Source organism: Plecotus auritus (genome assembly GCF_963455305.1).
Source record: "Plecotus auritus genome assembly, chromosome: 8".
NCBI classification, from domain to species: domain Eukaryota; kingdom Metazoa; phylum Chordata; class Mammalia; order Chiroptera; family Vespertilionidae; genus Plecotus; species Plecotus auritus.
Window position 1 is genome coordinate 26,935,457 of NC_137782.1, and position 13,911 is coordinate 26,949,367.

Consider the following 13,911-nt stretch of genomic DNA (forward strand, 5'->3'; position numbering starts at 1 on the left):
ATCAGAGACCCGTAGGTGCTTGGGTTGATGCTCTAACCACTGAGAAAACCAGCCAGGGCCATTTAGCATGTTTTCAAGGTCCATCCAGGTGGCAGCAGGTATCGGCATTATCTTCCTTTTTATGGCTGAATACTATTCTATTGCATGAATACATCACATTTTTTATCCATCTACTGATGGACTTTGGGTTGTAGCTACCTTTCAGTTACTGTGAATAATGCTGCTGTGCACATTCATGTACAAGTGTCTGTTTTCCTCTTTCCAATTCTTTTGGGTATAGTCAGGAGTGAAATTGATCATAGTAATTCTACTACATTTATAACTTTTTGAGAAACTTCCAAACTGTTTTCCATAGCTGCCACATTATTTTACATTCCTACCAACAACGTAAAATATTGTTCCAATTTTTCCAAACCTCACCAGCAATTGCTATTGTGTGTGTGTGTGTGTGTGTGTGTGTGTGTGTGTGTGTGTGTGTGTGTTTTAACACATTTTTATTTCAGAGAGGAAGGGAAAGGGAGAGAGAGAGATAGAAACATCAATGATAAGAATCCTTGACTGGCTGTCTCCTGCATGCCCCCTACTGAGATTGAGTCTGCAAGCAACCTGGGCATGTGCCCTTGACTGGAATTGAACCCAGGAGACCCTTTAGTCTGCAGGATGACGCTCTATCCACTAGCCAAACCAGCTAGAGCTCTGTGTGTGTTCTTAAAAAATAAATTATAGCCACCCTAGTAGGTATGAAGTGCATTTTCCTGACGAAGTGTATCTTCCCTGTGCTTTTGCACTGCCAAAACAATTTGCATTTCATCTTTTTTCCATTTGCACAATGTTGCCTTTCATAGGCCATGGGGAGAGACCAAAATTCATTCGCTAAAATATTTACTGAGCAGCATATCTGCCATTTGATAGACAATGGAAATATAAAATCATGCCCTTCAGAGCTTTCAATTAGTTTAGCAGAACACACATAAAAAATACTGTAACCAAAAAAACCCCCAAGCAGAAAAGCTGTACATGTACCTACCTGTACATGGGATCTCGGGAGTCTCTCATATCTCTGTATCTGTCATACATGGGGTCTCGATGATCTCGAAAATCCCTAGAGTCTCTTAGATCACGGAAGTCTCTAAGATCCCTCATGTCCCGAGCATCACGCATACTTCTGCTGTCTCTGTGATCCCGAACGTCTCTGCTATCTCTGTGGTCCCGCAAGTCTCGGGGGTCTCGCATGTCTCTGCTATCGCGGGTATCACGACCATTTCTTCCATCCCTGGGCTCTCTTCTTGGACTTCCTCGAATTGGGGATCGATCACGTCTTGAATCTCGACTGTCTCCAAAGCCATATGGATCTCTGTGGAAGGTAGCAAGAAGATGCTAAGACAAAGAAATCGAAGGTAGCTAACCCTTCAGCTCTTTATTAGAGGAAGCCCCCCACCTCCAACCATTCCTGACCCCACCCCCCGCCAAAACATAGTAACAAAACAGTGAGAACATGACTAAAATTTGAACAACAGTCACCATCTGTTCAGCAAATAAAGACTAGTAGGTTCTACAATCTCAAAAGATCAGGACAAAGAATGTAGGACCCAAAGCCAAAGGTTTTGACTGAGGTCATAGTACTTATCAGGCTTCAGGGAGTAAGTAGTAATTCGGCATTCCTTATGCATGCCAATCTAGCATCTCAATCTCAATAGGTTTTCAAGGTAAAAGTGTCTTTCGCCAAGAACCTATTTTCTCCTACCAGACCTGTTTGAAAGAGACTTTAAAAGGGGGACAAAGTTGGGGAGACAGTAAGGAGCAAGACTCACGAAAAAAAAAAAAAAAGAACAAATGCACAATTTCATACAAAGTAATGGTGATCAAAGGAGTTGTCCTGGAAGTGCAGAAAACTTCACTTAAAATATCTAGCAGGATAATCAAGTTATGAGAAAAAAAGAAAAATTACAATATGATACACATAGTAAAGTGTAAGAACACAATGTCTTCTCAACATAGTTAATGAGTAGTGGTCTTTCTCAATTTGAGGTTTATGAAGAATCTAGTTCCTTTGTTGCCAATGTTTGTTTTTTAAAGTGTTTGAAGTCACAGATTTGTTTGGTCTGCTCTGATTCAATATTCTTCAGGAGACAGTCTACTCTCCTGGAAACTTAACCTCAACATATCTAATAAACTTCTTATTCAACCCACTCATTTCTGACATTTTCACTTTTGACAAAAATAATCTTCCCAGTTATCAAGGTCTAAGTTCTTGAAAGTTAATTTTGATTCTTCCTTTCCTATCTCCATTAAGTCACTTCAATCCTGTTTGTTTTCCCTCTTCACTGGACTTATGAATTCAATCCAAACCCGTAAGCTGGCACCAATAAGTTTCCAAAAGCAAAACAAAATGAAAACCAACCTTCCAGACTTCAATTCACTCAACACATAAAGACCAGATTAACTACCCAAATTACAACCTGTTCCAATTGCAGCTTCACTATTGCACTTCTGGGTATCCTCCCTAACAAATCTGGCCCCTTCCAACTGCTACCTTTCCTCTATTTCCCAATCCAACTTCCTCAGTTTTACTTAAGCTGTTCTTAAGACTTAACTTACACGACATCTATCACAGTATTTTTGTTCTTTTGGCTTTTCAACCTGGAATATTTTTCCTGCACTAATCCAAGTATCACCCAATCCTCAGGCAAATTCATGTCTCACGTCTTTGAAGAAATCTTCTCAGATTATTCTCCCTAGAAATTGCTGATCATCTCCTGCTCAACTCTTAGAGCACTTACTATTTCTATTACCCATCTTGATCTGGTATTTACCTTTTTTTCATATGTATATATGTATGTGTGTATATATATATATATATTCATTCATTTGAGAGAGGGAGAGGGAGAGATAGAAACATCAATGATAAGAGAGAATCACTGATTGGCTGCCTCCTGCACACTCCCTACTGGGGATCGAGCCTGCAACCTGGGCATGTGCCCTTGACCTGGAACTCTTCAGTCGGAAGGCCGATGCTCTATCCACTGAGCAAAACCAGCTAGGGCTGGTATTTACCTTTTTACAACAATGTCTTTTTGTTTGGCCCACATTAAGTACTACCTCCTCCATAAAACCTGCCCCGAACTCGATCTTCCCCAACAAATATGCTTCGCTAGTCCTATCTCAATAAATGCTACACCCACCTACTCAGTTACTCAAGCCAGGAAACTGGTTGTCATCCACTCTTCCAATCACATTTCCAAATTTCATTCATCCTTTCTCTGAAATTCTGTCCACATTACTTTACTTCCAATGGCATCACTGAAGGTCAACCCATAATCATCTCCCCAAAAACCACAGCAAAGGCCTTCTAAAGTAGTTTCCCCATGTCTATTCTTGCCTCTCTATTCTAGTCCTTCTCCACATTACTCTAGTGATCGTTTAAATATGTAAAATCCTTTACTGGTTTCCCACAGTATTTAGAATTTAATCCAAAATCTCTAGTGCTAATAAGATCCTGAGTGGTCTTGGCTCCCGTCTTCCCCAACTCCATCTCATCCTCTCCCTAGTTTACCACTTTCTTGCCTTGCTGGCCTTTCAGCTATGACTAGCCAATGCTTTTTCCTGATGCCTTTACTAGAGCAGCAGACACGAATGCATACTCATTTTCTAGGTCTCAGCATAAATATATTATTCCCTCATTTTGTTAGTTTAAAAGTTTATCTTCTTACCCTAAATCCTGGCCACATCTTCTCACAGCACTTTTTTACTTGTCTGTCCGCTCTCCTAGACTGCAAGTCCATGAGGGCAAGGACTATCAGAAACTCTCCACTATAAATGTCACTATATCTGCAATGCAGATGATCCACAAACACATTGAATGAACCTTGCTCTAGGACATATTTCTTCATTTATCACAAGGTTCTGTAATTATTTGTTTACAGGGCCTCCCTACTAAACAGTAGAAGGCTTTGTATCCCTAGGACACAACACCAAGTTTAGAAAATGTTTAATGAATTGTTCAACTAAACTATAAGCCTCTCAAGAGCAGGAGTCATGTTTTGTTGATACCTTTGCCATCTATCATGATTACACATATTAAGCATTCATCATGATGCCATCAGCTTGGTAGAAAACCCCAATTTCACTTCATCTACAGGACACAGCAAAAACAATTTAAATGACAACTTTGCTTCTATGAAAAATCCTTGTCATATGTTTTAAGGCTCACAAGAACCCCTAATTTGTGGGAACATATGGGAGACCAGGGGATTTAAATGACAGCTAAACATTTTTTCCGCTCTTAGAGACTAACCAATATTCTTACTTCAATTTTCCTTATGTCATATAATCCTCCTAATATGTGTAACATCTGATATAGTGTATAATGTGGGCAAACACCCAGAATCCAATGGGAAGGGACAACTGTCAAGTATTTTTGGATTAATGATCACTAGATAAAGCTGCCTTGGGGAGCAGTTAGAATGTCATTAGAGGTGGAATCAGATTTCAAGTGTTCTTGGCAATCAGGACTGAGAGAGATATGAGCTTGACAGACCACAGACCACACACAAGGCTTTGGGTTGGTGGAAGAGCATGTTATTCGCGGCCTTAGGATAATTATAAATGCCATATTTGGTTCTCATTCTTTTGAACCCACTGGAATACTTACTTACCTGTCAGAGTCCATCCCTGGAGGTTGACCATAATCCTAAATTCCCAAAGCCTGGGTTCACGTTTCCAGTTTGAGAAGGCAAGCATTCCCCCTCCCCTCAATGAATTTGAACTTCATGTGCTATCCAACTACTAATTCCCCCTCAATTGCTTTCTGTATAAAAATGTAGAAGGGATGATATTCATTCACAAGGGGGAAAAGAACCAAAGTGGTAGAAGTAGGGATAGAGAAGACAGTAATTCTCTAAAATGAAAAGGCCAGGCTTTTTTCCTCTCAAAAGATGAGCAATATGGCAGACTGCTGTTCCTCTGAAGACAAAAACAAAAACCCCTTTAGGGTCACTTCAGGACCCAAACAAAGAACTTCCCCAGGACAAAAGGGCTTCCAGGACTCCAGCTGCTGGCCCCAACATCTTTCTCAAAGCAAGACCAGCTATCAAAAGGGTGGTACAGTGTGCAGGATTCAGAGTGCCACAAGGAGAAAGCCTGCAGAATGAGATGCTTGACCTCAGATAGCCAGTGGGTTAGAAGCAAGTTTCTGGAGCATAATAAGATTCAAAATATCTTCCCACCATACGAGAGGTGTTTAAATGGAGACCAAATGCAGTGTACCCTCAGGTACCAGGTCAGTAGAGGTTAAAATGAAACTAGAAAGTGGTTAAATAAATTTCAGCACTCGAGTCCACAACTGAAGGCAGGTGATAAACACTACTAAAATTCTGTTAAATATTCCTCATCTATTCAGCAGGGGGAAAATATTGGTAGCCAAATGCTCTTGCCTCAAGAGAAATATAGCCATCATTTGGAAACAGTTGAGAGGTAAGGGAGGAGTGGGTGAAGGGAAAAGCCATGCATGGCTCAGATGGCAAGTGATGTGCTTCTGGAAGAATTGCTTTTCTTCCTGGGCACTGAAGGGGTAGTGTCGACTACTGTCCATCTGAGAGTCTACAGAGTAAGAACGGATAGCTGATCATCTTGAAGACTGTGAAGGGCTTTGAACTTGTCTTCAGCCAGAGGCTGAAACCTCAAGCTCAGGTTGTTTTTCTTTGGCCTTGTACAGGTCAGGGAGGAAGGCCTTTGTCCTTTTCTTTGTCAACATCTTTTTGTTACTGTAGTATTTTCCTTGGGAGGTCCAGCCTTTTTCCCCTCCTGAAAAAAAATCCTTCACCAGCTCTTCATACTTCTGTTCTGTCACAGATACTGTCCACAAATATAATTATCTAAATGGCTGGTTGCTATGTGATGTTGATCCCCCACGACAATGGTTCCATGCTGTCAGAAATGAAGACAAAGGACTTGAGCAGAATTTTGCCATTAGGTGCATGTAGGATATGGTGCACAATGAGATATACCTCCCAGATTCAAATTTTGTAAGTGCCCATGTGTCTCCCTAGGAAGCACTCTGATGATTTTCTCCAGCACAAATATGACTTTTCTGATGGTAGAGATGGCACTTGCTGAGAACTGAAGGTTCTTCTTAAGTGTTAGTACAGGGTTAATCGCAGCCTGGAATCTTTAATCGTGAGGCCCACCTTAAGCTAGGGCTGTCTCACATCCAAGGAGCAAGCAGTTATCAAAGGAATTAACATTGTGGATAGGTAGAAACCATCTTAGGCAATATAAGAAACTTGTCTACAGCTAGGTTATTTTGGATGAACTGAGTCCTTGATGACTTTCACTGAAGAGGCATCAGGCCTAAAAATCCTTAAAAATATGAGGAAAACTCTCTGCAGAACTTTTGATGTAGATGAATTAATTCTACTTGCTTTTCTTCAGGTCATATGGGAAGGATGAGGAACTAGAGAGTCTCACTTGGAAGCCACATCTACGTACGGGTATGTTTCAAGACCTGGGTTATCAAGGTGTTGAGCTACAGATGGAAACTGAGAACATCTGAGGCACAACTAGAATCATGGTCCAGTTTTTGAAGAAGGCCTAATGCCTAGCACCAATGCCAGGCAACTTGCATGGTAACTATGTAATATACTCATAAAGAAGTCAAATGAAGTGGTCCAAGGGTTAAAGGATGAGAATTCAGGCTGAAATTTGATCCAGAGCAGGGATTTCCGATGCAAAGTACTGTGCTTGGCTGGGCAAATATTGTCAGAATTACATACTGACAGTTGGAATCATTAGGGAGGCACATTACTGAACCGAGAGCAATGCCAGCAGAGCTGTGCCTTGCAGAGACATTTGAAGAGGTGATAATCCTGTGAAAATTCCCAAAGATACCTAGGCGTTTTGACACTCAAGGTTAAAGTCCAGCAAAACAAGGTGTTACAAAGGTCTTGCCAGCATGCTTAAACAATTTAAAAGTAGCAGCACTGAATACATGAACGACTTAAGGGAAATATTTGTCACAGGTATAGTGATTCCCCCCTCCCATGAAAAATGCATTCCTCATGGCTGGGGGCACATAAAAAAATCAGGGTTGTCAAATGAAGGCAGTATGGTTGTTGTAAACATACTGGTACATTTGTAATTCAAGGCTTTGATTAGAGGCATGTACCTAAAGGGTGATGTGATATCAAGTGTTCACCCTCAGAGAAATGATCAGCCCCTTTTAGGCTAACCACTCACCCATCTTGCCTACTTATTGCATTTTATTTCTGCCCTATTGATATATCTTAAGAGATAATGCATAACATGATCAAAGCAATGATTAAAGTGTTAATGTTTTATTTTAAATACAATGTCTACAATTCGTTTGGTTTTAGGGTTTTAAAATTCTTATTTTTAAAGGCAAAAAACTGGGACTCTTTGCTCAGGTTTTAAATGGGGCTCAGAATAGGTTTTACTAAATGTGAACATCCCTCTTCCCTGAATCTTATTAAACATGATTTTATGAAACTTTAGCATGTTAAATAACATGATGAGGAACCCAGATAGGAGCACATCACCAAGGGGAAGACTGAGTGTCTTACTAAATTTAAATTAGCCTAGCTATCCCTTCTATTGATTATAAATAAAGGAGGAAACCACGGCCCCAACCATATCTAAACAACCTAATTTTAAAATTTATTTCTGAGGAAGGTGATATTTTAAAAGGTATATAAAAATGACATATATTTATATATCCGGTAAGAAGAACATTTTAAAAGGCTCCTTGCAATGTTGCCTGTATGCTGTTTTTTTTTGGCTTTTTTTTTTTTTGAGGGGGGAATAGTTTTTTAAAAAGGCATAAAGCTATTTCTTCCAATAAAGATGAAATTATGGAATTACATTTTAGCTTGGTGTAAAATTTATTTTTTAAATTTAATGTACTGGCAATGGCTATATTGGATTCCAACCAGTGGAGTTGGTTATTTCCCCAACACTGACAATGTTTGTTGAAAGCTACAATCAACTGATAATGTTTAAAGCATTTGACTAAGTATCATTAATATGACATAAAATATTTTTAATTCATAGCACAAACAGAAGCTACACTCTGTTTGCCTCCCCCCTTTTTTGTCTAAAGAAACACACAGCTATTATCCAGAAATCATAAACATCATGGGGACAACAGAGTGGGGAAAGACTTTACTAGTGGAGTCAGTGTCTTTATATTTGCCAATTCCACATACCTTCCTATAAGCTACCTATTTCAGCAACACAGATTAGAGCTCCTTGAAAATAGATACAACTAGGTCTTCTTTCAAGCCATTTGGCAACCACAGCTTCCAATGGGAGTCCCACAGTTCTAACCATTAGATAGATGCAAGTTCTTAGCCATCAGTATTCCATGTTTATTGGGGCAATGAGATGCAACACAGATGGAACTGTCCCAAATCTGAAGCACGGTTAGATGCAGCATAATGGAAGCAATTATATGGAACTGTTGAAGTTCTGCAGGATTCATTTGTTTTTTTTAGAATACTCACAAAATCAATCAACAAAGTATTTACCTATAAGCTGCAGGTACTCCTTATAGTGTTAGAGAGAACAGATAGAATACCAATGTATATTCTCACTTCTGCAGCGAGACCAAGGCATCCACCTGACAGCGGTAGTTGTGATATCAGATTCAACTCCTCCGCCTGGCAAAATGCTCAAAGAATCCAACTGAAGCATTAACCTTGGGTCTGTTAAACTCTGAAGCAGACATGTGCAATCTATTCCTGGTAGCTTAGAAAATACCCACCCTTCATATCCAAGTGGGGGCATATACACCAAACATACAGCAGCCATTCTTTCCTATAAGTAGGTAAAAAATGTTTTGTCCCAAAACAGGATAGCTGTATGTTATGTGTAAATGCTCAGTTGGGTATATCCCGAGGTGACCTGTGGAGCTACCAGTACAGACTAGGATTCATTGTACTCAGCAGTGTTCAATCCATTGTAGGAAATATAGTTTACTGTGGCATGTAGTTTTGATATGTAGTTTACAGTAGAAAGTTGGCATTTTTACTTAGGGACAAAGGCAAAATCCACACTAAGTATCCACTTGAGCCATGAAGAGACACCAGATATCATCCGCTTGCAGGGTGACACTTTTGGACACAATATACTCATCTTGGTGTAAATGGTAACATTAATAAGGCTCTTCTTTGCCAGAAGAGGCCAATTTAATGCCTATCTCCAGGGTACACATCAAGACTATCTCTTTTGTATATGCTGGAAGAAAGACTAGTTTGGGGAAAATGCCTTTTATTTCCAGGAAGGCTAAGAAAAAGGGAGACTTTTGAGAGGAGGCGTGTTTATGCCTTTTTATTTCTCCTCAGTGGGTAACCCAAGCATGTGAGTAAACGGGTGATTTGCAGCACAGGTACAGCAGCAATCTCTCAAGCAGTACTTTCCGTAAACCTGGGTTAACATCTGGACTGGCAGCCATTTGGAATGAAGTGTTGAATCTCTGCTGCCCGCTGCAGCAGCATGGCACACACCAACGACCCTGGGGCACTCCTGCTGTGGAGGCTCCCACTGACACGTGAGCTGGGGACAAACAGAGGTTTATCCTCTTCCAATCGCCTGCAACTCATGTTGCAAGCTGAACTTGCTGGGTTTGCCACCGAAAACACAAAGCTTCCTCGGTATCTCCTGATGCATGTTTAAAAAAAGCAGCAAGGCCCTTCACACATGGTTCATGTTCTTATTATTTGCTTGAGTGTTTCTGATTTGTTGGGGGGAAGAAAAGACCCTTGATGTACGAAGTTGGGCTTAACTCCCCAGAGCCCAACTCTCCCAAGGTAACTCACTGCTTCAGGGTACTTTACCTTCGTGTGGGGCTGGGTCTTGATGGAGCCGTATTCATATTTCTTCTTTCCGCTGCCTTATTAATATCTGAAAAGAATAATCAACCCATCTGTTCAATGCTACGGAATAAAAACAAGATCATCAGCATATTTCAAATGAAAGCAATAACAAAAGAACAACAATGACAACCAGATGGTGTAAGAAAATCCATTCAGAAGACACACTGTCACTTGGGCAGTTTTTATTAAGTTATGGCAGTACATTGTCATGGTTTGGTAAGGAATGTCCTCAGTTTTCTAGTGAACACACAATTTGTGTAAAGCTGATTATGTCAACGTTTTAACACTTTGCAAGTCCTAAACCTAACACTCTCCCACCCCCCACCTCCAAAGGGGGAGATTTGTTTTTTGAGGGGAAAAGGGTGAAAGAAAAATAAGGAGAGTGTTAACAAAACAAAACAAAAAGAGTAAAGGCAAATAATCCCATTTTATGTTATAAAGAAGTACGAGCTGAACTCCATTGTCTTCAAACTTCCAATATTCCACGAAGTGGGGCCTCCTTTTAGCATGCCTTGTGCTGTATTCCATTGGATAGACTCTTCCAGAATGAGATGTGGGAAAGAAATGGATTAATTTTTTTCTAAACAAAGTATCTGACATGTTCATATCTATGACCCTCATAGATAAGTACCTGAGAGTAAGAACTGGCATTTGGTATAGAAGCGTTAGGTAATAAAACACTCCCCGTAAGTTTTCATTAGAGAAACCTGACATATACATCTAGGTTGGGGAGAGAATTATACAAACTTATAGAAAAGCCAATTTGTGCAGTTAAAGCATGGTTGCTGAAAACAAAACAAACTAGCTTTGTAAAAATTGAAGTAAAACACCATGTACAAATAAGAACTCATGAAATTTCTAAAGAAACGTACCAACCTACCGTATACCCAAAAGATAACCTGACAATTTTATATAACTTAAATATATATAAATGCATTAAAAACTTCATACTTGAGAAATAAAATTGCTTCCTGCTGCAGTGTAGAGTTTTGTTGCCCTTGTTTCATATTAAGCAATTGATATTATATTTAATGACATTAAATGCTATTAAGCACTCACATAGAGTGCTTCCAACCAGAGTCCTATCACATGAAAGACCACAATAACAAAACACAACAAACAAACTTAAGAGGGCTGGTGTAGACTTTATCCTGCTATATTGACTTCTGAGTTACTATTCTAGTGAGAACAATCTTCAATTCCATTTTAAATCAGAATTCTCTTTCCATTATGCCTAGAAGAAAATGGCTTTGAACAAAACTAAGGTAACATAAATCTATATAGCCAGAGAAGCATATTCTAAATTGCCTCTCATGTTTTCAATTATGCAGAAACAAGTTATAATCCCTCTATTTTTAAAAAATCAGAAAATATTTTCTATGTAGGACATGCCAGTAATATCTAACCATGGTTTTGATACTGCACGTGGCACTTTCACAATTTACAGGTTCACTAACATCTGAATTACAAATGATAGTCCTTATAGAAAATACCTAATTCTTTTATATATAATTGTGAAGAATATCAATTCAGGTTTAGAAGGGCCTACTGACCTAGTGCGCTCATTTACTTTGTACTGCTTTCTAATATAGGGTGACTGTGATTCAGAGAAATGTGATGTCTTTGATTATTTAAGAACTTTTCAAAGTATCTCTGGAATACACTGGGGGTAGTGCTGGTGTAAAAATCTCTTTTAAGTAAGTACCGTATTTTCTAGCAGAGTTCCAAACATTATTAAATAGTCCTGTGAATAAAGAATACTCATCTAAACTCTGACTTGACCTAACATTTAGGTGAGAATATAGAACATGTGGTATTACTTTAGTTGGTTAAGTTTCTATTAATGCTGTATTATAATTTGCCCTCATCATATGAAAAGGATTATTACACTGTATAATTATATCTAGTTCTGTGAGTGCCTGCACATAAGACTGGGGAGATAAAAGTAGTCATGCATTATATACCTTTGGGGCAAAACTGGTTCCAGTTAGAATGAAGGAGGTAAGTATTTTACTTTGAAGTTGGGGAAATTATTTGCAATATTATTTTAAAATTCAAGATTATATCTTTAAACCATTTTAATTGTAATGTGCCTCCTATAACTATTTTCATTGAGTAGTCCAGAGCAGTTCTTCTTGGATGGTGTGGCTTATGTTTCTTCTGCCAAAAGAGCTCTCTTAGACCATTTTTTAAAGTTTAGGAGTTAGTAAAATTTTAGTATGGTGTGCCAAGTGTTTGTTTATTCACCCCTATTTAAGAGTTCCTTAAAGTTCTATCTTGAGTGAGATACGGATAAAATGAGACCTGGAAATTTTTTATAATCTTATTGCCATACAAGAGGATTACTCAGGTTAGGATAGGGTTGTGGGAATTTTCAGTGAGAGGAAAGCAAAACTGTCAACAACCACCAATCCCCACACATAAAAAATCCTAACATATGTGCACACAGAACTTTTGGAAAACCTGTTAGTTCAATAATACAGGAATAATAGAGAAACAATCAAAAGTATAAATAACTTCAGGGAGCTGATCACAGTATAGTAAAGATTTAGAGTCAAGAAAAAATACCTTGCCCATCCTAATTTTTTTTAAAATTTTTTTATTGATTTTAGACAGGAAGGGAGAGGGAGAGGGAGAGGGAGAGGGAGAGGGAGAGGGAGAGGGAGAGGGAGAGGGAGAGGGAGAGGGAGAGGGAGAGGGAGAGGGAGAGAGAGAGAGAGAGAGAGAGAGAGAGAGAAACATTAACAATGAGAGAGAATCATTGATCCTACTGGGGATTGAGCCCGCAACCCAGGCATGTGCCAGACCAGGAAACAAACCGAGACCTCCTGGTTCATTAGGTCTACGCTCAACCACTGAGCCATGCTGGTCAGGCGCTCCATCCTAATTTTTTGTCACACAATTTGAAAACCCATCCATTGGAGGTTGGAAGTTCATTTCAACAAGTTTTCTCTTTGGAAATGCAAATATTGGAACTAGTAAAGAGAATGCAAATATTGGAACCGGCAGAATGACCGGTTGCTATGCTGCGAACTGACCACCAGGGGGCAGACGCTCAATGCAGGAGCTGACCCTGGTGGTCAGTGCACTCCCACAGGGGGAGTTGCCGCTCAGCCAGAAGCCGTGAGCCAGGCTCATGGCTGGTGAGCGCTGCAACAACACTAAGGATGTCTGACTGCTGAGGGCTCCTGGACTGCAACAGGGTTCAGGCCAGGCTAAGGGACCCCCTGAGTGCATGAATTTCGTGCACCAGGCCTCTAGTATATATATGCTACACACACTTAAAAAAAAAAAAAAGACTGTAAAGGAGAAGACACCTTTTTTTCTGAACATTAGATGGGGAGCCATAATTGGAGAGAATTTAATCAAGAAGTTAGTGGCAATGTGGGACTCTCCAAGGACAGGTAGAATGATCCTCCTTCTCACGAAAAAGAGAATAGTGCTTTTTTTCTCTCCTCCTGCCATATTTTATCCCAGCCACATATGCTTAAGACCAAAAGTCAGTCTCTGTGTCTCTTCCACCTCAGCTTGGTTGCTACTTCTATACTTTGTTAGTTATATCAGCAATGTGGATGCCATTCAAAACAGGGGTGGGCAAACTTTTTGACTCGAGGGCCACAATGGGTTCTTAAACTGGACCGGAGGGCCGGAACAAAAGCATGGATGGAGTGTTTGTGTGAACTAATATAAATTCAAAGTAAAGGAGCAGAGGGGAGAGCAAGAGAACCCTCCGCTCTTTCGGCTCCGTGGGCCGGATAGAACAGCCGAACGGGCCGGATCCGGCCGGCCGGCCGTAGTTTGCCCACGGCTGCATTCAAAATCACCATTATCACAAGGTGCTTAACCCTGGCCAGAATATCTATAATTTCCAAGTGGTCTTCTGAAAACAGTTAAGAGCACTTTTCAAATAAGGACTTTTAGATAAGAAAAACAGTACCAACTAAAGGGATTTACATAAAAGAAAAAAATCCCAGAAAATAATTTAGAAAACATGGTGTTATACAGGAAGTGGCAGAGCTGTTTT

General features: G+C 39.8%; 1 protein-coding gene across 4 annotated transcripts in view; it reads right to left on the minus strand.

Annotated features, from left to right (window-relative positions):
• Positions 1 to 13,911, minus strand: part of NCOA5 (nuclear receptor coactivator 5) — a 29,332-nt gene that overhangs the window by 9,256 nt on the left and 6,165 nt on the right. For 2 of the 4 annotated variants that reach the window (XM_080684352.1, XM_080684354.1), the window contains exons 2-3: positions 9,849 to 9,915; positions 1,028 to 1,354 (exon numbers count right to left, since the gene is read on the minus strand). In XM_080684352.1, coding sequence (XP_080540478.1) covers positions 1,028 to 1,354; positions 9,849 to 9,886 — 365 coding nt within the window. In that variant the 5' untranslated portion in view covers positions 9,887 to 9,915. The remainder of the gene's footprint in view (positions 1 to 1,027; positions 1,355 to 9,848; positions 9,916 to 13,911) is intronic. The other 2 variants (XM_080684353.1, XM_080684355.1) reach the window with 1 other exon arrangement.